The following is a 22126-nucleotide window of genomic DNA, read 5'->3' as shown; positions in this document are numbered from 1 at the left end:
TGTTGTGGCCCCGGCAGGAGCTCTGCACTGTGCTTGCTGAAAGGCTCATTTTACTCCCCCTGCATTCTCCTTCCTGTTCCCCATTGAGCCAGACTTTTTCCCTTCCTCCCTTGTCCTCCACTTGCCTTTACAGAAACCACTGGTAAAGGACCGGGAAGCTGAGCTTCTGTACTTTGCTGACGTCTGCGCAGGCCCAGGTGGTTTCTCAGAGTATGTGCTGTGGAGGAAGAAGTGGCACGCGAAGGGCTTCGGAATGACTCTGAAGGGCCCTAATGACTTCAAACTGGAGGACTTCTACTCGGCCTCCAGTGAGCTCTTCGAACCCTACTATGGTAGGGACATAGAGGAGGAGGGTACTGGGGGCAATGAGAGACCATCCTCTATGGGGACTCTAGGTCAGAGGCAGTTATCCACTGGGCATGTTTTCTTTACTGGGTCTCTCAGCCTGGGGTTTCCAGTCCATGTCGTGAAGGTCTTGGTTCCCTCTAGACTGTCTTTTTTTACCCCACGCTTGTAGGATGCAGGTTAAACACTGCACTAGACAAAACTCTCATCAAAACCATATTAAATCCTCTTTTCTTCTCTTGTGGTGACAGGAGATAATGAAACTGCCTGGTCTCCGGCTGAGAATCGGTAGAGTTATTAACAAATACAAACCCCATGCCCATCTCCGGCACCATGTACTGGGTGTGGGATGCACTGGGTAACAGACAGCTCAGCAGCCCCGCAACAGTCCCCTCCACTCTTTCTTGATTGCTGTGATTTGGCAGCAAATCCCAAGTTCTTTCGTAACAGTTCTTATTTAAAAAGTGATATTGGTTTCTAAATGTAGGTGCTTTAAACATAACTTCAGTCTTGAAGAGGAAGGCCCTCTGTTTCATTTGATGACTCTTAGCTGGACAACTCATTTTGAATTCTGCTTTATTACAGCAGGGCCCTGTTTTTGCCTCTTGGTCCATCACTGCAAGGCAGCTTTGCAGGATAGATCCTGCAGTGAATTGCTCCTTACAGGGCCTTTTCTCCTGGTCCTCGAGGAAAACCTGTGTTCACAGCCCCAGAGAGCTTGTGTCCCAGCTCCTGGGACGCACAGGGCGGATGAGCTAAATGTGACTCTTACGTCCTGCCAGGTGAGGGTGGGATCGATGGAGATGGAGATATTACCCGCCCGGAGAACATCACTGCTTTTCGGAATTTCGTCCTGGATAACACAGATCGCAAGGGTGTCCACTTTCTGATGGCCGATGGGGTAGGTGATATTCTCTCCATAGGGTGATGCTTTAGGGATTTATCACGTTAAAGGCTTGTTTTGTTTTATTTGGTCTTTTGCTGCCCCAGACGGTGGTGGTTCACTATTCAGATAGTAGGGATGTATGATGTATGTTTTTATTCTTTTTGCACGTATTTTCAATGATTCCTTTGTCCATGTTGTAATGTTGTGGACATCTTTGCTTGGAGCAAGTGGATTCTTGGCTCACTTTCTCAGAGGCCTTGGTTGGCTGTGAGAGATGGTAGGGGAGAACCATGACCAAGATGGACCAGGCAAAACTGATGGGGAAGAACATTTCCATCATTTGTCACCTGGGTGCAGCTCCTGGTAGAGGCTGTCCTTACACCCCTAAGCCTCTGGATGGCTGACAGATGACTACATAACCAAAGGCAGCAGCTCGGGGGAACCCACAGGAGGCTCTGTCAGTGGTTGGGCTGAAGTGAATATTCAGGGAGCCTTGTTTTTTTGGGCAGCTGTTTGAGGTACAGAGGGCCTTCCGCTGTAGCTTCTTCACCTAGAAATCTGATGCTGCAGGTAGTCTTTTCTGCAGTGAGCCACCACTTACTCTAAGAGGAAGGACAGAGAATGTGGCAATTGCTCCAGGGTCACATGGCTAGAATTGAGAAGAGCCTCAGAGCTCCTTGGGTGGCTTCTCAAGCAGTAACCACATGGAAAGGTGGGGGAACGGGCAGGATGCCAGCATAGGATCTGAAGATGCCCTGGCTCACCAAAGCATTGTACACGGCAGGGAATACCAGAGACACAGGCTTGGGGGGTAAAGAGGGAGGGGCTGCTCCCGCTGAGCAGATGTGGGGGCCTGATAGTGCTTGGGAGGCAGTTGGTGCCATGTGGCAGCCAGAGTGCAAACTCGAGGGTTGTCTCTCTGCTTAGGCAATGTAGACCGGTGACTTGGGCTTTTTTTTTTTTTTTTTGATTGACTCTACAAATAGACATGCATTTTGAGAAACATTATAAATCTGGAGGACATTGCTAAATAATTTTGGATTCTGAGTCGTTTAGCTATTACCTTTGTAGGACTGAGTGAGGGAGACCTGGTCTGGCTGGAGCCAGCTGAACAGAGGTCAGCCTCCTTTACTTTTTAAAAAAATTGATAAAAAACACATACAGTGTACCATCTCAGCCATTTTTAAGTGTACAGTTCAGTAGTGCTAAGTATGTTCACATTTTTGTGAAACAGATTTCCCTGCTTTTTTCCTTTTTGTGAAATTGGAACTCTATAGCCGGTAAACAACAACTCTCCTCTCCTCCTTCCTCCAGCCGCTGGCCTCCTGTACTTCTGTGTGAGCTTGGCTCTCTGCTCCCTGCCAGCATCTCACAGGGAGGGAGACCACTCCAGGAATAGCAAGGCACATTCTTTGAACAAATACCCTGGCCAGAGACCCTGACAGCTGGAGGGAGAGGCTCCGTGGTCTTGAGACAGGAAGGGGGTTTTGGTCAGCAGAGAAAGAAAGATTACTGTGAATGTCAGAGTAGTGCTAAGTTTTCTCCTGTCACCATACTAGGGCCTGTTCAGTGATCAGCACAGTGGCTGAGTAAGCCCAAGCAGAGTAGTCGCACCACTCCCTGGCTCTTGGACTGACCAGGGCATTCTGTTTCCTATCTGGTAGTTGGCCTGTGACCAGCCAGTATTTTGCCTCTGTCCTCCCTTACTCTTCCCCTGGATTGCCGCATGGGTTTTGCAAGTTTTTGGACCATCTCCTTGGAAAAATAGACTTGGTTCTATCCCCTGGGAGCAATGAAGCAGAAGAAAGGCACTGTTCTACTTGCGACGCCTGGGTCCTAGTGCTAGCTTCACCCAGGAGGTGCCTTGTGACCATGCCAAAATAATTGAAACGCTGAGCTCTGTGTTTATCAGTCAGATGGTGGAAGTCAATGAAAACACTTGAAGACATCTCAGTGAAGATGGGGGAGGGAAGAATGAAGTCCTCGTCATGTCTCTTTCCCGCTCCGAGTCTTATCCTCTCATTTCAGGGTTTCTCAGTGGAGGGGCAGGAGAACCTGCAGGAGATCCTCAGCAAGCAGCTGCTGCTCTGTCAGTTCCTCATGGCGCTGTCTGTTGTCCGAACAGGTGACACTTCCTCAGCTGTCTGCACAGCCTAGGACTCATTAGAGGCCCTGTTGGGCAAGAGCATGTACAGGGCTTGGGAGTAAAACAAACAAAAAAACTGCTTATATCAGGTGACTCAGTGAGGCTAAATGAGGAATTCAGGGAAGTAAGTGCTGTAAAATCCCCGAAGTCCCCTCTAAAGCTGAGTCTTCCCCTTAAATTGCCTCTTTTAATGGGCCCAGGTGGTGGGTTCTTGGCTTTGTCACACTTACTCCCTGAGATTACCTTACTGCCTCCTGGGATAGAACCCACTGACTGCTGTTGGTGTTTTTGCTCTAATCTAGGGGGTCACTTCATCTGTAAAACCTTTGACCTATTCACCCCATTTAGTGTGGGGCTCATCTACCTGCTCTACTGCTGCTTCGAACGAGTGTGTCTCTTTAAGCCGATCACCAGCCGTCCTGCCAACTCAGAGAGGTGAGGCCTTCCTCTCCAGTTTAATCAGACTAGTTGACTGCATGTTAGAACACCACATGCTGATGCACCTCTCTGGCATAACTACTCAAGCTACATTAAAACCCTGATTTTAAGGATATAGTTAGAGCCAGTAGGAGTTAGGATTCGGATCCTAATGGTTCTGTGGTATGCCACTTCAGTCTCTGCCTCCTTCTCCACAAGCCTTATTCTTTACACTTCGGTGGGGGATCCTTGGCTTGGTCCAGGAAGGAGAAGATGACTAGAAGAAGGGGCACCTTGAGGGACATGGGCTGGGCAAGGGCAAGGGGGCCGCCACCCAGAGGGCACTGTTGGCATCCCATTTGAGTCACAGTATGCAGTGCTCCTGCATGATGTGAGAGAAGATGTGGCCAGTCTGAATTGCTACGTGGCTTGTTAAAAACACAGGTTTCTGGGCCCCATTCCTGTAGAGTCTATTAAGTCTGTAATTGAACAGACTCCCTAGTGATGGTGATGCAGCCAGCCTGGCACAGGCCAGTTGGGAACCACTGCTACAGAGGGTAGAAATATAGCCCAAACATAAAAAGGAAAGAATTGAACTGAGGTTTTGCAGCAGAGTCTGTGTGTGCTGTTCTTTGTGCATGGACTTAAGACTGTTTAGCTTTATGACTCAGCAAAGAACTGGGGAGGAGGAATGTGGGGGAGAAGCCCTTGCTCGGTGGACTGACAGGGTATCTTCTGCCAGGTATGTGGTATGCAAGGGCCTGAAGGTGGGCATAGATGACGTGCGGGATTACCTCTTCTCAGTTAATATTAAACTCAACCAGCTGCAGAACACTGATTCTGACGTCAACCTTGTGGTCCCCTTGGAGGTGATCAAGGGAGACCATGAATTTACTGACTACATGATACGATCCAACGAGAGGTAAGTAAACTGGGTGTTTTTTGCTGATGCCACTGGGGTATCAAGGAAGACCAGAGAATGAAGGACTGAATGACTAGCTCTTAGTATCACTTTGTCAATCCTAAAAAATTGGTAACTAGGATTGGTCTCCTTGTTCCAGGGCTCCTTGGACTTTGGGGACTCTCGTCCTACCCCCATGCCCTTCCCAAGGGTGGCCAGTGGGAACCTGGTTGGTACAGCCCTGCCCATGGGAGCCTGAGGATGATAGTGAAACCTGGTAGATAGCCTTGTTCTGTGTCCCTGGAGGCAGGAGTAACTGCTCTTTAATTGTTTCTGTGAAAGGCTGTCATGGTTGTTGCCTTGTGAAGCTCCCTGTTGGAGACAGGAGATGGCTAGGAAGCAAGGATGCAGCATGCTTTGGAAGTTTCTGGTATTAAAGCTTTTTTGCCAGTTCGTGTATTCCCCAGACAGGTGATCTGAATGCTGTTTTGTTTTGTTTTGTTTTAAACCTTCTTTGATCCCCTCCTTCCCCCTTCTTATTAGTGGTAATAATTTAAAGTAGTGACAGTGGTTCTGTTTTCTAAGTGGGCAAGCCTGAGAGAAAAGTTTTCTGAGGTACGTTGGAGAGTTGTATAGTAGTGAGTCAGTAGAAGTGCTTTCTCGCAGGGCAAAACAGGTGTTGGAAAGGTCGTTTCTAAGTCACAGTCCCGACTCCCAGAGAAGTTTGAAGGTATAGGCCCTGGAGAATCACAGAAGAGGAAGTCTTTACCCATTTATCCATCATCCTACAGTATTTTAACTTTCCACAGTACTGCCACATAAGCGCTCTCATCTTGATGGGAGGTACCAAGGTGGAGCAGATACTGAGCTTCAGCATGCTGTCCTGAACCGGTCTAGAGTCAGCAAAACCAGGGCTTTGTAACATTTCCATTGTATGGACTTCTTTTGCTGAACTGTGTTGCCTTCTGCTATGAGTGTGTATGGGTGCATGGCAGAGCTGGACTTCTCAGGGAAGCCTGGGTGGCTCAGTCAGTTAAGCGTCTGCCTTCAGCTCAGGTCCTGGGATCGGGCCCTGCGTCGGGCTCCCTTCTCAGTGGGGAGTCTGCTTTTCTCTCTCCCCCTGCCCCTCCACCCCGCTCATGTTCTCTCTCTCGCTCACTCTCAAATAAATAAATAATCTTAAAAAAAAAAAAAAAGAACTGGACTTCTCAGTGTTTCCAATAGTGCAGTGTTTAAGCAATCCTATATCAAATCCATTTTCTTTCTTTGCTTAAAAAGATTGATGTATAATTCCATAATTGAAATGCAGATCTTATGTGTCACTTCAATCATTTTTGACAAATGCATATATCCACGTAACTTATGTTTCTATTAAGATTAAAAAAAAATTACTGTAACCTCAGAAAATTTCTTTGTGTCCATCCAGTCAATCCTGAAGTAACTACTCTTACTTTTATCATCCTGGATTAGTTTTACTTGTTCTAGAACTTTGTATAAGTGGAATCATACATAGACACTTTTGTGTCAGTTTTTTTTCTCCTTACCATAGTGTTTTTGAAATTCTTTCATGTGGTGTTTGTTCCTTTTTATTGCTGAGTAGTATTCCATTGTATGGACATACCAAATTTATTCTTCTGTTGACGGACACTTGATATTTCTGGTTTAGGGCTGTTATGAATAAAGCTGCTAAAACATTTTGTGCAGTGCTTTTGATGGACAAATGTTTTCATTTCTCTTAGATGAATAGCCAAGAACAGAAATTCTAGGTCATAAGTTAGATGTGTTATTTAACTTTTTAATAATGCCATACGGTTTTCTAAAGTGCTTATACCAGTTTATACACCCTCCAGCAAAGTGTGAGAATTCTGATTGTTGTACATCTTTGCCAGCATTTGGTATTGTTAGTTTTTTTCATTTTAGCCATTCTGGTGGGGGTGTAGTGTTCTACCACTGTGATTTTATTTTTTTATATATATTTTTTTAAATTGAATATTGTATTAGTTTCATGTGTATAACATAGTGATTCAGTATTTATATACATATATGAAACGGTCACTACAATAAGTCTAGTTACCATTTGTCACCATCCAAAGTTGTTACAATATTATTAACTATATTCCTTAATGCTGTACATTATATTCCCTTGTCTTATTTATTTAACTGGAAGATTGTACCTCTTAATTCCCTTCACCTATTTTGCCCATCCCCCACTCCTTCCCTTCTGGCAACCATCAGTTTGTTCTCTATATCTGTAAGTCTTTTTCTGTTTTGTTTTTATTTGTTCATTTGTTTTTTCAATTCCACATATAAGTGAAGTCACATGGTTTTTGTCTTTCTGTGTCTCATTTATTTCGCATAGCATAATAGCCTCTAAGTCCATCCATATTGTTACAGATGGTAAGATTTCATTCTTTTTTCATGGCCAAGTAATATTCCATCATATATATTCATCTTCTTATCCATTCATCTGTTGATGGACATTTAGCTTGCTTCCATATTTTGGCTTTTATAAATAATAGTGTGATGAACCTAGGGGGCACATAGGTCTTTTCAAATTAGTGTTTTGTTTTCTTTGAATAAATACCTAGAAGTAGAATTGCTGGACTGTGGTAGTAGTTCTATATTTTTAATTTTTTGAGAAAACTCTATACTGTTTTCCATAGTGGGTGCACCAATTTATATTCCAACACTGCACAAGTATTCCCTTTTTCTTCACATCCTCACTAGCCCGTGTTACTACTTTTCTTTTTGATAATAGTCCTTCTGTGAGGTGGTATCATTTGTGGTTTTGATTTGCATTTCTGTGATAACTAATGATGTTGAACCTCTTTTCATGTGTTTATTGGCTGTTTGTATATTTCTTTTATGATGTGTCTCTTCAAGTCTTTAGATCATTTAAAAATTGATTTGTCTTTTTATTAAATTGTAGGAACTCTTTCTATATGTTGAATACAATTCTGGTTTCAAATATGTGTGTTGTGAATATTTTGTCCTAATGTGTGACATACCTATTCATTTTCTTAATGGTATCTTTTGATAAGCAGAAGTTTAAAAATTTTTTAATCATTTTTTATTGTGGTTAAATATACATAAAATAAAGTTTACCATTTTGACCCTTTTTAAAATGTATAATTCAGTGGCATTAAATATAGTCATTCACATTGTTGTAGAATCATCATCACTGTATATTTCCAGAATGTTTTAATCATCCAAAACAGAAACTCTAGCTATTAAACAATAACTCATTTCCCCCGCCCCAAGCCCCTGGTAATCTCTATTATACTTTCTAGTTCTATGAATTTGCCTATTCTAGGTACCTCATATAAGTGGAATCATACAATATTTCTTTTTTGTCTGGCTTATTTCACTTAGCATGTTTTCAGGATTCATCATGTTGTAGCATGTGTCAGAATTTCAGTCCTTTCAGGGCCAAATAATATATTCCATCTGTATATACCACATTTTGTTTATCCATTCATCTGTTTTTGGACATTTGGATTGTCCCCACACTTTAGCTATTGTGAATGATACTTCTCTGAATATTGGTGTGCAGGTAATTGAGCCCCTGCTTTCAGTTCTTTTCTGTATATACCAAAAAGTCGAATTGTTGGATCATGTAATAATTCTGCTTAAATGGTGTCACTGCTGAAGAACTGCCATACTATTTTTTATAGCACCAGCCCCATTTCATATTCCCACCAGTAATGCTCCAGGGTTCCAATTTCTTCACATCCTCATCAGCACCTGTTATTGTCTCTCTCTTTTTTTTTTGTTTTTTGGATAATAGCCATCCTAATGGGTGTGCAATGGTATCTCACTATAGTTTTGGATTGCATTTCCCTAATGACTAATGATATTGTACATATTTTTTTTTTAAAGATTTTAGTTATTTATTTGATAAGAGAGAGAGCACAAGTAGGCAGAGCTGGCAGGCAGAGGGAGAGAAGAAGCAGGCTCCCCGCTGAGCAGGGAGCCCGATGCGGGACTCAATCACAGGACCCTGGGATCATGACCTGAGCCGAAGGCAGATGCTTAACCAACTGAGCCACCAAGTGCCCCGTACATATTTTTATATGGGGCTGTTTGTGTATCTTCTTTGGAGGAATGTCTATTCTAGTCCTTTGCCTATTTTTAAATTGGTTTGTTTTTCATTGTTGAATTGTATTTATATATTCTGGATATGAATCTCTCATCAGATACATGATTTGAAAATATTTTTTCTCATTCTTTGCTCTTTTTCCCCTATATTGATTATGTCCTTCAGTATACAGTTTTTAATTTGATTAGTTCAATTTATTTTTTCTTTTATTGCTTATGCTTTTGATGTAATATTCAGTAAATCATTATTGAATCCAACATCATGAAGCTTTTTGCTATGTTTTCTTCTAAGAGTTTTATAGTTTTAGCTTTTATATTTAGGTCTTTGATCCATTTTTAGTTAATTTTTGTAGATGTAAGGGTCCCACTTCATTCTTTTGCATGTAGATATCCAGTTCCCCAACCCACTTGTTGAAATGACTGTTCTTTCCTCTTGGAATGGTCCTGGTACCCTTGTTGAAAATCATTTAATCATATATTTCTGGCTCTTTATTCTGTTCCATTGGTCTGTATGTCTGTCTTTATGCCAGTACCACAGTTTTGATTACTCTAGCTTTGTAGCAAGTTTTGAAATGAGGAGGTGTGAGACCTTCAATTTGTTTTTCTTTTTCAAGATTGTTTTGGCTGTGGGGTCCCTTGAAATTGCATAAGAATTTTTGGATGGGTTTTTCTGTTTTTGCAAAAATTGCCATTGGGATTTCGATAGGGATTGCATTGCATCTGTAGATTGCTTTGGGTAGTATTGTCATGTTAACAATATTGAGTCTTCCAGTCCATGATCACAGGATGTCTTTCCATTCATTTATGTCTTTTTCCATTTTTGTCAGCAGTATTTTGTGGCTTTTCATGTACAAGTCTTACACTTCTTTGATGTAACTTATTCCTAAGTATTTTATTCTTTTTGACACTATTGTAAATGGAGTTGTTTTCTTAATCCTTTTCAGATTGTTCATTATTAGTGTATAGAAATGACTGGTTTTTGTGTGTTGATTTTTGTATCCTGCAAGTTAGCCAAATCTGCCTATTAGTTATGATAGTTTTTGGTGGAATCTTAGGGTTTTTTGCATAAAAGGCTGTGAACTGAGATAATTTTACTTACTTTTCTTTCAGTTTGGATGCCTAGAATTTTTAAATTTTGATGATGAAATCTAATTTATCAGTTTTTTCTTTTGTTTGTGATTTGATTTTTTTTCCCTAAACAGTCTTGGCCTAAAGTCATGAAAATATTTTCCTGTTTTCATCTTGAAGTTTCATTCATTTAGGTCTGTAGTCCACCTGAAAGTAATTTTTGCATGTGGTATGATGGTAGGGGTCGAAGTTCTTTTTTTACCTTAAAGATACTCCGTTCTAGCACCATTTGTTAAAAATATCTTCTTTTTTCCATTTAATTGCTTTGGCACTCTTGTTGAAAATTATTTGACTATATATGTGTGATTGATTATATCTAGAGCACTCTGTTCTGTTCTGTCAATCTGTTTGTCTGTCCTTTGCCATATTTTCTTGATGACTGTACCTTGAAACAAGTTACCTTGAGGTCAGGTAGTGTATGTTCTCCAGCATTGATCTTCTTTTTCAAGACTGTTAGCTAGTCTAGGTTTTTTTTTGGAAGTTCTGTGTAATTTTAGAATCAGTTTGTCAATTCCTACGAAAAGCCTGCTGGAGTTTTGATGGAGATTACATTGAATTTGTGAATCACTTTGGCGAGAATTGACATCTTAACAAAATTGCATCTTCCCATCCATAAATAAAAAAATGGCCATTTAGTTTCTTTAATGTCTCTCAGCAGAATTTTATAGTTTTCAGTATAGAAGTCTTACACATCTTTTCTAAATTTATCCCTAAGAATTTTGTGCATTTGGATGTAATGTAAGTAGTACGTTTAAAATTTCATTTTCTGGTTCATTGCTAGTATGTGGAAATACAATTGATTTTTGTATACTGACTGTGTATCCTGTGAGAATGTTTAATTTACTTATTGGTTCTATGAATTTGACTATTTCATATACCTTATATAATTGGAATCATGTGGTATATGTCTTTCTTTGTCTGGTTTATTTTGCTTAGCATTATGTCCCCAATGTTCATTCATGTTGTCTCGTGTTGCTTAATTTCTTTTTTTTTTTAAAGTCAGGATAATATTCCATTGTATGTAAAGGAGTGCCTTGTTGGCTCAGTCGGTAGAGTATGTGACTCTTGATCTTGGAGTTGTGAGTTTGAGCCCTGCATGTAGTGTGGAGTTTACTTAAGATAAAAAATTTGAAAAAATACTCCATCGTATGTATATCACCACATTTTCTTTATTCATCTGTCAGTGGACATTTAGGTTGTTTCTACATCTTGACTATTGTGCATAGTGCTGCAGTGAACATGGGGATGCTGCTATCTTTTCAAGATCCTGATTTCAGTTCTTTTGGATAAATACCCACAAGGGGAATTGCTTGATCATATAGTAGCTCTGTTTTTTTTTTTCCTTGTCTTATTGCACTGACTAATTCCTCCAGTTTGATGTTGAATTGAAGTGATAAAAGCAGACAGCCTTGCCTTATTGTTGATTTTAAGTGTAAAGTGTTTAATAAGTATGGTGTTGGTAGGTTTTTTTAGAGTCCTTTATCAGGTTGGCAGAGTTTTATTCTATTTTGAGTTCCTTTAGAGTTTTTATCATGAATGGATGTTTCTGTCAAATACTTTTTCTGTATCTATAGGAATTATTATGTTATTTTTCTTTATTCCATTAATACAGTGAGTTACATTGAGTGATTTTCAAATGGTAAACAAATCTTGCGTTTTTGGATATGGTTTGACTATGTGCATCACTCATATATTGCTGTATTTGATTTACTAATATTTTATTAAGTTGAGTCTGTGTTCATGAGGTATATTAGTCTCTAAATCTGTATTCTCTATTATTCTTAATGAATTGAACTTTTATCATTATGAAATATTCTTCTTTACCTCTAGTAATACTCTTTGTCTTGAAATCTACCTGGTCTGGTATTAATATAGCCACATCAGCTTTCTTTTGCTTAGTATTTGTTTGGTTTGTCTTTTTATGTTATTTTATCTTCAACATGTCTTTGTCTTTGTAAATAACATATGCTTGGGTCTTACCTTCTTATCCAGTGTGACAGTCTCTGCCTTTTAATTAGAGTGTTTAGTACAGTTACATGGAATGTAATTATCAATATGTTTGGGTTTAAATCCTCTATCTTCGTGGTTTGATTTCTGTTTATCCTGTCTTCTTTTTGTTTCTCTGTTCCTTCCTTTCTGGAGGGGGAATGTTTGTGTTTTTTAAAAGTCCTTTATATCTCCTTGGGTTTTTTCTTTTTTATACCTTTTGTGTTATGTTTTCACTGTTTTGGAGATTACGATATGCATCTTTAATTCATCATGGTTTACCTTCAAAGAGTATTCTACTTCATGAACAATGTAAGAACCTTACCATAGTAAATATGCATTTACTTGCATATGCGTGTTCTTATTTCATTAAACCCTACTTTACCTTGCTGTTATTTTAATTTTAAACTATAAAGTCCATATTGTCTTTTAAAGAGATTTAAAGGTACACATGCCTGTACAGGCATATCTCAGAGATACTGCGGGTTTGGTTCTAGACCACCTCAATAAGGTGAATATTGCAATACAGCAAGACATTAATTTTTTTGTTTCTCAGTGCATATAAATTTATGTTTACATTATACTGTAGTCTGTTAAGTGTGCAATAGCATGTACAAAAAGCAATATACAAATCTTAATTTAAAAATACGTTATTGCTAAATATGATAAGCATTGTCTGCACTTTCAGCGAGTTGTAATCTTTTTGCTGGTATAGGATCTTGCCTCAGTGCTGATAGCTGCTGACTGATCAGGGTGGTGGTTACTGAGGGTTGGGGTGGCTGTGGCAATTTCTTAAAATAAGACAACAATTTTCTAAAAATAAGACATTTGCCACATTGAATGACTCTTCCTTCATGAACAGTTTGTCTGTGGCATGCAGTGTTGTTTGATAACATTTTACCAACAGAGCCTCTTTCAAAATTGGGAGTCAGTCCTCTCAGACCCTACCACTGCCTTATCAACTAAGTTTATGTAATATCCCAAACCCTTTGTTGTCATCTCAACAATCTTCACAACATCTCCACCGGGAGTAGATTCCTGCTCAAGAACTACTTTCTTGGCTTATCCATAAGAAGCAGCTCCTCATCTTTTAAAGTTTTATAGCAATTCAGTCTCATCTTCAGGCTCCAAAGTTTGCTGATCGCACATCACCATAACAAATACAAAAATAATAATAAAAAGTTTGAAATATTGTGAGAATTACCAAAATGTGACATGGAGACATGACAGAGCAAATGCTGTTGGGAAAGTGGCACCAATAGATCTGCTTGACACAGGGTTGCCACAAACCTGCCATTTGTAAAAAAAAAAAAAAAAAAAAAAAAAAAAAAAAAAATCACAAAAAAAAGAAGCAAAAAAAAAAAAAAAAAAAAAAAAAAAAAAAGCATCTGTGAAGTACGGTCATGTGAAGCGCAATAAAATGAGGCATGCCTGTGTTTGTACATTTAATTTTTTTTTTAAAGGTCCTTGATACTGACTAGCCTATTTACCTGTTCTGGTGTTCTTCATTCCTTCTTGCAGAGCCACGTTTCCATTTGGAATCATTTCCCTCTTGCCCAAAGAATCTCTTTTAGCCTATTTTTGTTGGGCAAGTGTTGCTGGAGTAATTCCTTCAGCCTTTGTCTTTTGAAAATATATTTATTTCCCTTTCATCTTTGAAGGATATATTCATTGGATATAGAATTCGAGGTTGACTATGTTTCTATTTCAGGACTTGAAAGATAATGTTCCATTGTTCTCTGCCTTCCTTGTTTATGATGAGAAGTCAATCATTCTTACTGTTTTTATGCATGTTGTGTGTCCTGTTTCCTCTGACTGCTTTAAGATTTTCCCTTTATCTTTGTTTTCAGCATCTTGACTGCGATGTGTTTATATATGGTTTTCTTTGTATTGATTCTGCTTGGGATTCTCTGACATTGGATCTGTGGATTGATTTCATTTATCAGTTTGGGAAAATTCTTGCTATTATCTTGTCAGTATTTTGTCCTAGTCTTTTTTCTGCTTCTGAGACTCTACTTATTCATGTTAAACTGTTTGCTATTGTGCTGTAGAGCTTCAGTGCTGGTGTGTTTTTTCACTTTTTTTCCCTCTATGTTTCAGTCCCCAGGTTCACAGATTCTTTCTTCTGCTGTTTTCAGTCTTCTGTTAAGCCCATCAAAGTCATTCTTCATCTCTAATATTATATATTTCTAGAATCTTTGGGTTTTTTTTGTTTTTTGTTTTTTAAAGATTTTATTTATTTATTTGAGAGTGAGAGCACATGAGAGGGGGAAGGGTCAGAGGGAGAAGCAGACTCCCTGCCAAGCAGGGAGCCCGATGCGGGACTCGATCCAGGGACTCCAGGATCATGACCTGAGCCGAAGGCAGTCGCTTAACCAACTGAGCCACCGAGGCGCCCCATAGAATCTTTGGTTTTTAGAAGTGTGGTTTCTACACCTCTGCTGAAATTCTCTATTTTGCATGCACATTGTACATCTTTTCTGCTAGATCCTTTAACATGTTTTTCAGTTAGGGCCCCTGTCTGATAATTCCAACATTCGGACCATCTTCTGGATCTTGTGCTGTTGGATTGTTTTCGCTCTTGCTAGTTGCTCACATTTTCTTGCTTTATCACATGTCACATACTTTTTTATTTAATGCCAGACATTGTGTGTAAAAGAACATTGGGGATTAAAGTAGAAAGGGCAGCTGTTAGTATAGGGTTTAGTCTGCAGTTGAACTGGGTCTGGATTTTGTTGTTGCTTTATATAGAATTAGTTCACTACTGCTTTCAGATTTGTAAGGATGGGATCAGAACCTTTTAGCAGGACCTGGGAGCTGAGTGTCTGGAGGGTTTGACTCAATTCTGCTTTATTGTAAGCAGGCCCCATGTAACTGTACCTTGGGGTGTGGTCAAGGGAGTTCTCTTTCAGGACTCCAGCCCTTCTCCCCCAAATATAGATAGCACTGCTCTGGCTGAACTTCTCTTTTTTGATGTCTTTTGGCTGTCTTTTTTGGTAATCCTTCTGAAATTAAATCTTTTTTCCCCCCTGCCTCTCTAGCCACTGTAGTCTGCAGATCAAAGCTCTGGCCAAAATCCATGCCTTTGTTCAAGACACGTAAGTGTTGCCCACTCCCCAGAATTCACCTGCTTCAAGGAAAGATCTTTTTATTTTGCTCTAAGCTCTTTGTTTATTTCATTTCAACAAATGTTTTAAAACATCTCCTCTTTTATCTTCTACTCTGCTGTGGTCTGTGAAGCATGCCAGAAAAGTATATGGCATGAACCTGGCCTTCAAAGACGTTGTGTTTGTGTTTGGGCAGAGAAGAGTGACCCAGGCAAAGGATACAGGCAGAGTTATTAGCAGCGCATCAGAGGCTGTAGAGCGGCACAGTATGAACAGAATACATAATGTTCAGGGGGCGTGGAGTAAAGAATGATCAAAAGAGGGGAGATAGGACTGGTCAAGGAAAACCAGCCATCTGGTAGGGGGCGAGCATAAACAGAGTCAGCTTTCTGGGACATAGTGACATCCACTGGGATGGACTTAATGTGGCCTGTCTCAGCACAGGAGGAGCCAGAACATGCTGATGGGTATTTGAGAGAAGGCTGTGTGGGGAATTCTGGCATCCAGGGTGATCAGGAGGGTAGTCTCCCTTCCATTTGTGGTGGGAAGGGGAGGTCACCCCGTTTTGTGTACCTCTGAGCTCCCATCTTCAAGGGGCAGAGCCGTGTGAGTCTTGTTAGCATCCTGAGCTGATGGCAGTGTGGCCTCAGTGTGTGCACACACGTTTACTCATGTGGGCTTCCTCTCTCTGGGGTTCTGAGGGGTTCACCTCTTGGAGGTTTTAATCACTGTTGGCTTCATTTTCTCAGGACCCTGAGTGAGCCTCGGCAGGCAGAGATCCGGAAAGAGTGCCTTCGACTTTGGGGGGTGAGCATCTCCCCAGCCCCTTGTTGCTCCAGGGCAGGGAGGCTGTAGAGAAGAATGGATTGACCAACCCTGTCACCTTAGGGTCTCCTCTCATGTGAACACGTCTGCCTGTCCTCATGGTGTTCCAGAGCCGGCCGGCTCAGCATCATCAGGAGTTACCTTTTTGGCCCTTTCACTGTCCGTGTGGTCCCACAGTTGGTTCAGAAAGGACAAGGGTGGTGGGTGACCAGGCTTCATTTTGCTGCTGGGGCTCTGTACAGCAACACTGCCCACAGAGAGCCCCAGAGAGAGGGAAGTGGCCTTTGTGGTGTGCAACCCCAGGGCCCGAAGTGGGGCAGTGACTGGATTACCCACCCCCATCTCCTGCTGTCTAGCCCCCTGTGTTAGGTGCCATTCCCTCTTCCCCCGTCTGGACCTATCCCCTCACCTGCATATGCTCACACAAAGCCTTTGTGGAAAGTGCATTTGAAAATCAAAGCTCGTTGCTGTCTCCTTTCAGATCCCAGACCAGGCTCGAGTTGCTCCTTCTTCCTCAGACCCCAAATCTAAGTTCTTTGAGCTAATCCAGGTAAGTTTGGTATCTGGGGAAAATAAAAAGTTAGAAAGGCCGAACTTTAGATGTGGAAGGTATTGCTGAGATCCCCCAGATGCCTGGCCTCCAGAGGGCTTGTGCAGGCACCTCCTGGGCTCTGAGGGACTAGGCTGAGGCCACCATAGGTGGGAGCCTTTGGTGTAGGGTGTTGAGTTCCCCAAAAGCCCATCGGGTTGCCTGAAGATTCTTGCCCTGAGATGTGATGTGCTCAGCATTCCCACTAGCCCGAAGGGTGGGGTTGGCTACCACTCCCTGGCAAGTTCAGGGTCACATGAAATTTGCCTGCAGGGGAGACAGTGAAGTGTGGCATGATCTTAGGCAGGGGAGCTGGGCAGAGGCCAAGAGGGGCTGTCGGGGGCTCCACAGTGGGGCTGGCCTAACCCTAGATTCCCTGTTCTGTTTCTGGTGAGCTGGTCCTTGGAATTCTTCTGCCCTGTTTTTTTCTACCACCTGACTTCCAGCTTTTCTCTGGGCTTATTTAAATCTGGCTCAGATCATGGGCCATTGTGCTGGTTTTGTGGGGTCAAGGACTGGAGAATGTGGTTCAAGATGACCTCGAAAGAGTAGCACATGTACATTTTTCTAAATGGGGTGGAGAGGTCACTTAACTGCTCCCAAACCAACTACTGATGAGTCCTCGCCTTCAGTTTTATTGAAGGGGTGGCTTTTATATTCAGGTGACATTTCCTTATGGCTCTGGTAAATTGATCTGTACTCAGGGACTCTGTGTTCTTTCCCTTCCCAGCCTGTCCTAATAGGTCCTAAAGGAACACTCCAAGCAGATGGAATTAGATCCCAGTTAGCGCATGGTTAGGTAGAGCAGGGGGGGCAGGGTGCATGTTTCAGAGAGCCCGTGCTGCCTGTCCCTCGCTTCTCCCAGCCTGCCCCCACCCCCATACAGGCACCCCTCCTGAGCGCCTGTCCGTTCCCCCAACCCAGCCGTGTTTTCTCTGACCCGGGGCTGCAGGGCACTGAGATTGACATCTTCAGTTATAAGCCCACACTGCTCACCTCCAAAACCCTGGAGAAGATCCGCCCAGTGCTCGACTACCGCTGCATGGTGTCTGGCAGCGAGCAGAAGTTCCTCATTGGCCTGGGGGTAAGTCTGCCGCTGGCTTCCCATCTAGTAGTTGAGGCACAGAACCTTGGTCTAGGTCTGTGGGAGTCTGGACAGCTGCTTGCCACAGTTGGTGCATGTTCTCTTGGCACCAAGGAGCTGGGGCTTTGACCCCAGGGAAGGTATTTCTTAAAGCTTCACTTCCTTTCTTCCTCTGAGTTAGCCAAGTGTCATTCATCCATTCAGTTTTTAATTTATTCACACATTTGCTTACTCTGTGCATTGCTAAAGGGAACACTGCTTCTTTTCTTGTGATACTAAGCTTCCTAGGCTAGCAGGATGGCCAGCAGGCTAATGTGGCTTGAATCCATGCAGCCAGTTCTTTGCAACACCATCCCTTGTCATCCTGTCTTGCTCTGGAGCCCTTGGAGTCTAAGATAAGGGAAAGCCTTGTCAATTCTTTTTTTCTTTTTTCTTTGCGAGAGAGAGAGAGGGCGTGTGTGCGAGCAAAGGGGGAAGAGGGGGAGGGAGAGAGAATCCTAAGCAGGCTCCACACCCGGGTCTGAGCCCAACGATCTCACGGCCCTGAGCCGAAACTGAGAGTCGGATGCTTAACTGACTGAGCCCCCCAGGCGCCCCAAGCCTTGGCAATTCTGTATCTTAAAGTCATCATTACTCTTTCTTTCCACTCTGCTTTGTATCTCTGTGTAACTTTATCTCTGCTCCCTCACTTATTTTGTGTTCTCTCACATTTGATCTTTTTCTCTTTTTACTTTCTGCCCCCACCCCCACTCCTACCAACTCACTGGACCCTTCTGTAAGCTCACCTCAGAGATACATACACCAAGCTTGATCTTTCCTGATGGCCACTCATCGTGTGTGGACTTAGGCCTTTTGAATGGTGCCCTGGGCCTCTTCCCTTCCACCAGGACCACCAGATCCCTATTGCTGAAGTATAACTGGCTAATCTCTCCTAGACATTTTCTTCTGACATTTCCCAGCCCCATCAGCTTTTAGCTGCCAACTAAAAGCCCTTTTGAGAACTGAGGCTCTCACCCCTCGATCTCTATACCTGCCTGATGGGGCCCTTTCTCTCTGCCCACAGAAGTCTCAGATTTACACATGGGATGGCCGCCAGTCAGACCGTTGGGTCAAGCTGGACCTGAAGACAGAGCTACCCCGGGATACTCTGCTGTCTGTGGAGATCGTCCATGAGCTGAAAGGGGAGGTCAGAGGTGGTTCCGCTCACGTGTTCTGGCCCTGCCAGCTAAGCTTTATAGCTAAGCTCCCCACTGAGTTAACTGGATTATGTTGTATATGGTGCTTCACAGGGCCCAGGGCTGGGGAAAGGCTTTGTAATGATTCCTCCTCCTCGAGTAGTTGCTCTAAACCATGATATGTTCAGGTAGGAAGGACCATAGTCCCCATGTGTGTAAGAGGGGATCTCGGTTATCTCTGGGCAGAGGGCCCTAGTGGGCCTGCTGGGTAGTTTTTAGCTGCTGATTTTGTTTTTACCAGGGATCCCTTGTGTGTTGGCCATTATAGCCATACACACGACTTTCAGAACGGTTAGTGGGGACAGTTGACAAGATTGGGAAGCTAGGCTCCGGCTGGAGCACCATGGCGGCCGCCTCTCCCTGGGTTCCAGGGGGCTTGTCACCCAAAGCTTCAGATCTCTGCCTGCTCAGAAGTCTGGGCCAGTGTGGTGCTGAGGATGAACTGGGAAGGTGGGGCAAGAGAAGTATCCTGTGTTTGGAGTCCTTCCCTTCTCCGGCTGTAGGTAGAATGGAGGCCAGCACGCCATGGTGGGCAGCGTGGGCCCCAGGCCAGGGCCTGGCAGGGTGGGCAGTGTACTTGTCCTTCTAGGGGAAGGCCCAGCGGAAGATTAGTGCCATCCACATCCTCGATGTCCTCGTGCTGAACGGCAGCGACGTGCGGGAGCAGCACTTTAACCAGCGGTTTGACCTGGGCCCTGGGTAGGGCGGGCGGGGTAGGCCAGGGCAACTCTGGCAGCAGCCCCTGGGGCTCGGCCCCTCACCTAGGCCTTCCTTGCCTAAGATAGCCTTAGTTTCCCTTTCCCACCCATTGGCTGGTTCCAGGGGCAGGGAGAAGAATTAATATCGGCACTGCAGAGTGTGCTAGGGCGTGGGCCTTGATGGCCATGGATACCAGCACATTCCATTTTGCCACAGCTGTTCAGATCAGAAGTGATGTTTGTGTTAAGGTTGAGCAAGACAATAACCTTACAGAGAGAGGAAGGGTCTCTAAAGAACATGCCTTAAGCATGGGTGGTCCCATTTCAGTCAGTTCATCTGGATCCCTCTTGATTGTGGATGGATGCCTGATCAGTTGGGGGGAGGGGACAAAAAGGAGGGACATCTGACACTGCTGTGTTGCTGCCGTCACTCCTAAGGTGGTTCTGTGGGGTGTGCTGTGGTATCAGTGGTTGGGGTGAGTGGACACGTACACTAAAGACGATACTTGAGGTTGTAGTGGAGGGAACTGGGCAACACCTCGACGTATGCTTCGGGAAAGCCTCCCAGGACAGAGCAAACGGGGTGTCAGAATCCAGAGAGAGGGCGGGCCTGCAAAGGACGGCAGTGGAGAAGGGCAGGGTGGGCTGCCCGCTGGTGCTGGGAGTGCTGGGGGTGCTGGGGGTGGGAGCTGCGCGCCTGCCAGTGCTCCTTCACGGCTGCCGTGGAAAGGCGCTGGGGGCAGGGGTGCTAGTCGAGGCGCCTTTGCTTGCCTCTGAGAGCCTCTGTTTGAACTGTAGAATTCAGCTTGCTGAGAAATTTGTGAAAGCTGTTTCCAAGCCCAGTCGGCCTGACATGAATCCCATCAGGTGAGCACATGGTCTCCACCCCCCCCCACCCCGTTCCCCATTGCTGCTCGGTGGCCAGTGCCAGCTTCCTGTCCTGTGGGGAATGGGAGAGCTCAGTAGAGGGGACCTGGCAAGGCTGGCTTTAGATAAGACTGCCCTTGGTGAGTGTGAATTGTTGGGGAGGGAGTTGCTAGAATAGGGGTCTCCACCCCAGCGTCTCTCCCCTTCCTGCTCGTCCCAGTGGGCCAATATCCAGGGGAGAGATTCATTCCTAGTGGTTGAGGTAGCCCCGTCTAAGATGCACGTGCTCCTGAGGGTGCTCACACACCTTGTGAATCGCATGCTTTCGCTCGAATGTCATTAGCATATCACCTGGCCTTTGCATTTTTTTTTCAGGTAAGAAAAGGGTGCTAAGGGAATGGGAGTTTTTGAACACGAAGAAGAGAAAGTTTGTTGCCGTGTTAGGTGGTGTGAAAGTTCTAGGCCCCCGAGGGAGCGGGGGTGGATGAGGGCAGTCAGGGAGCCGACAGGTGGAGAACAGATTCTCCAGGCTGCGCCCGGGTCAGAGGTTATTACCTTTGGGGCTTCATGTGACTAGAGACTGAGGTGTCTGTTTACACTTTATGTAAAATCCCGTCTGCCAGGTCCTGAGGGCCACCTTCCAGGGACCCTCCCTGTGTTGCTGGTGGTCTGGTTGCTGGGGTCCCTGGGGACCTTACCCAGTAGCAGTTCCAAAGATGTATTCAAGGGCCCCCAGAGATGGGGGAGCCCTGCGCCCTGGGTAGGGGGTCCCCCTGCCCCCTATGGTAAAAGCCTTGTTAGAACTGCTTGGAGGTAACTCTGCTACAGAAGCCCTGAAATCCACGGCGACAGACCTGGGCATGAGCGTTGACCTTGGTCCTTCTGCTCATGGCGATGAGGGAGATGACCTGGGGTGGGAATGATGGCAGAGACAGCTTCATCTGCCCGACCTTGCCCTCTCGGCCCTTCTTCCATAACCATGGTTGTGCTCCCCAGTTGCCCTGGGGCAGGCCCAGGGTGGTGTTTGGTAGCTCTGAGCTTGGGGCATGTCTGTGAGGGACGGCAGTGAGCCAGGCTGGGGGCCCTCCTTCTGGTGGGTCGGGGGTACAGGGGCCCGAAGCAGAGGACAGGCACCGCCTCCTGCCTCCCAGCTGCTGCCGGACAGGACTGTCCACCCCAGCCCCTAGGAAGCCTTTGTCCTCTGTCTGTCCCTCTGCACACAGGGTGAAGGAGGTGTACAGGCTGGAGGAGATGGAGAAGATTTTTGTCAGGTGAGTGACTCTGCCTTAGCTCAGGATTTGGGAGGAGTCGGGGTGGGGGTGTGCAGCAGTGTTCTTTTTTGCAGCGATGGGTTGCGGGGAGGCCCTGGCAGGCTGCCTGTGAGCCCACTGCTGCAGCCGGGAGCCCCCGGGCCGAGAGCTGACTCAGCAGCCTGGCGGGAGGGGAGCAGGGCGGGCGCGCGGCAGGCCGGGCTCATCGATGCTGTGACAGCTCCGATTGTCCCTGGGAGGGGCAAAGCAGCAGGCCGCTGGGGACGCTCTAAATCCCAGCTCCCGGCGCTGACGGAGATTCAGCCTGGAGGGGCGCAGGGGGCAGAGCTGCTTCCTTTGTAGCCTTAGTGCTGTGTGGGGTGCTGCAGTCTGTGGGGCTTATCCTGGGGTGTGCGCCCACCGTGGCCGCAGCTGGGCCAGGTCTGCGGGGGCTCGGGTTAACTCTTTAGTGGCCACTGTAATGCCTTTGGTGGTGGACTGAAGGCCCAATGGCACCTCTGGTCTCAGACCGTACTCTTGCTGGTGTCACCCTGAAATCCCCGA

The 22126-nt window shown here is 44.6% G+C and overlaps 1 protein-coding gene across 3 annotated transcripts in view; it reads left to right on the top strand.

Moving 5' to 3' along the window:
* CMTR1 (cap methyltransferase 1) overlaps window positions 1–22126 on the top strand; it is a 48158-nt gene that overhangs the window by 22692 nt on the left and 3340 nt on the right. For 2 of the 3 annotated variants that reach the window (XM_025862321.2, XM_025862324.2), the window contains exons 9-21: window positions 134–332; window positions 1128–1246; window positions 3260–3356; window positions 3680–3812; window positions 4537–4716; window positions 14949–15005; window positions 15764–15821; window positions 16321–16389; window positions 17381–17512; window positions 18576–18698; window positions 19337–19446; window positions 20244–20312; window positions 21536–21583. In XM_025862321.2, coding sequence (XP_025718106.1) covers window positions 134–332; window positions 1128–1246; window positions 3260–3356; window positions 3680–3812; window positions 4537–4716; window positions 14949–15005; window positions 15764–15821; window positions 16321–16389; window positions 17381–17512; window positions 18576–18698; window positions 19337–19446; window positions 20244–20312; window positions 21536–21583 — 1394 coding nt within the window. The remainder of the gene's footprint in view (window positions 1–133; window positions 333–1127; window positions 1247–3259; window positions 3357–3679; window positions 3813–4536; window positions 4717–14948; window positions 15006–15763; window positions 15822–16320; window positions 16390–17380; window positions 17513–18575; window positions 18699–19336; window positions 19447–20243; window positions 20313–21535; window positions 21584–22126) is intronic. The other variant, XM_025862322.2, reaches the window with a different exon arrangement.

The sequence above is a fragment of the Callorhinus ursinus genome, unplaced genomic scaffold, assembly GCF_003265705.2.
Source record: "Callorhinus ursinus isolate GAN/ISIS: 27379988/994484 unplaced genomic scaffold, GSC_fseal_2.0 scaffold59, whole genome shotgun sequence".
In the NCBI taxonomy this organism is placed as follows: Eukaryota; Metazoa; Chordata; class Mammalia; order Carnivora; family Otariidae; genus Callorhinus; species Callorhinus ursinus.
This window is presented reverse-complemented; position numbering and strand designations above follow the sequence as displayed.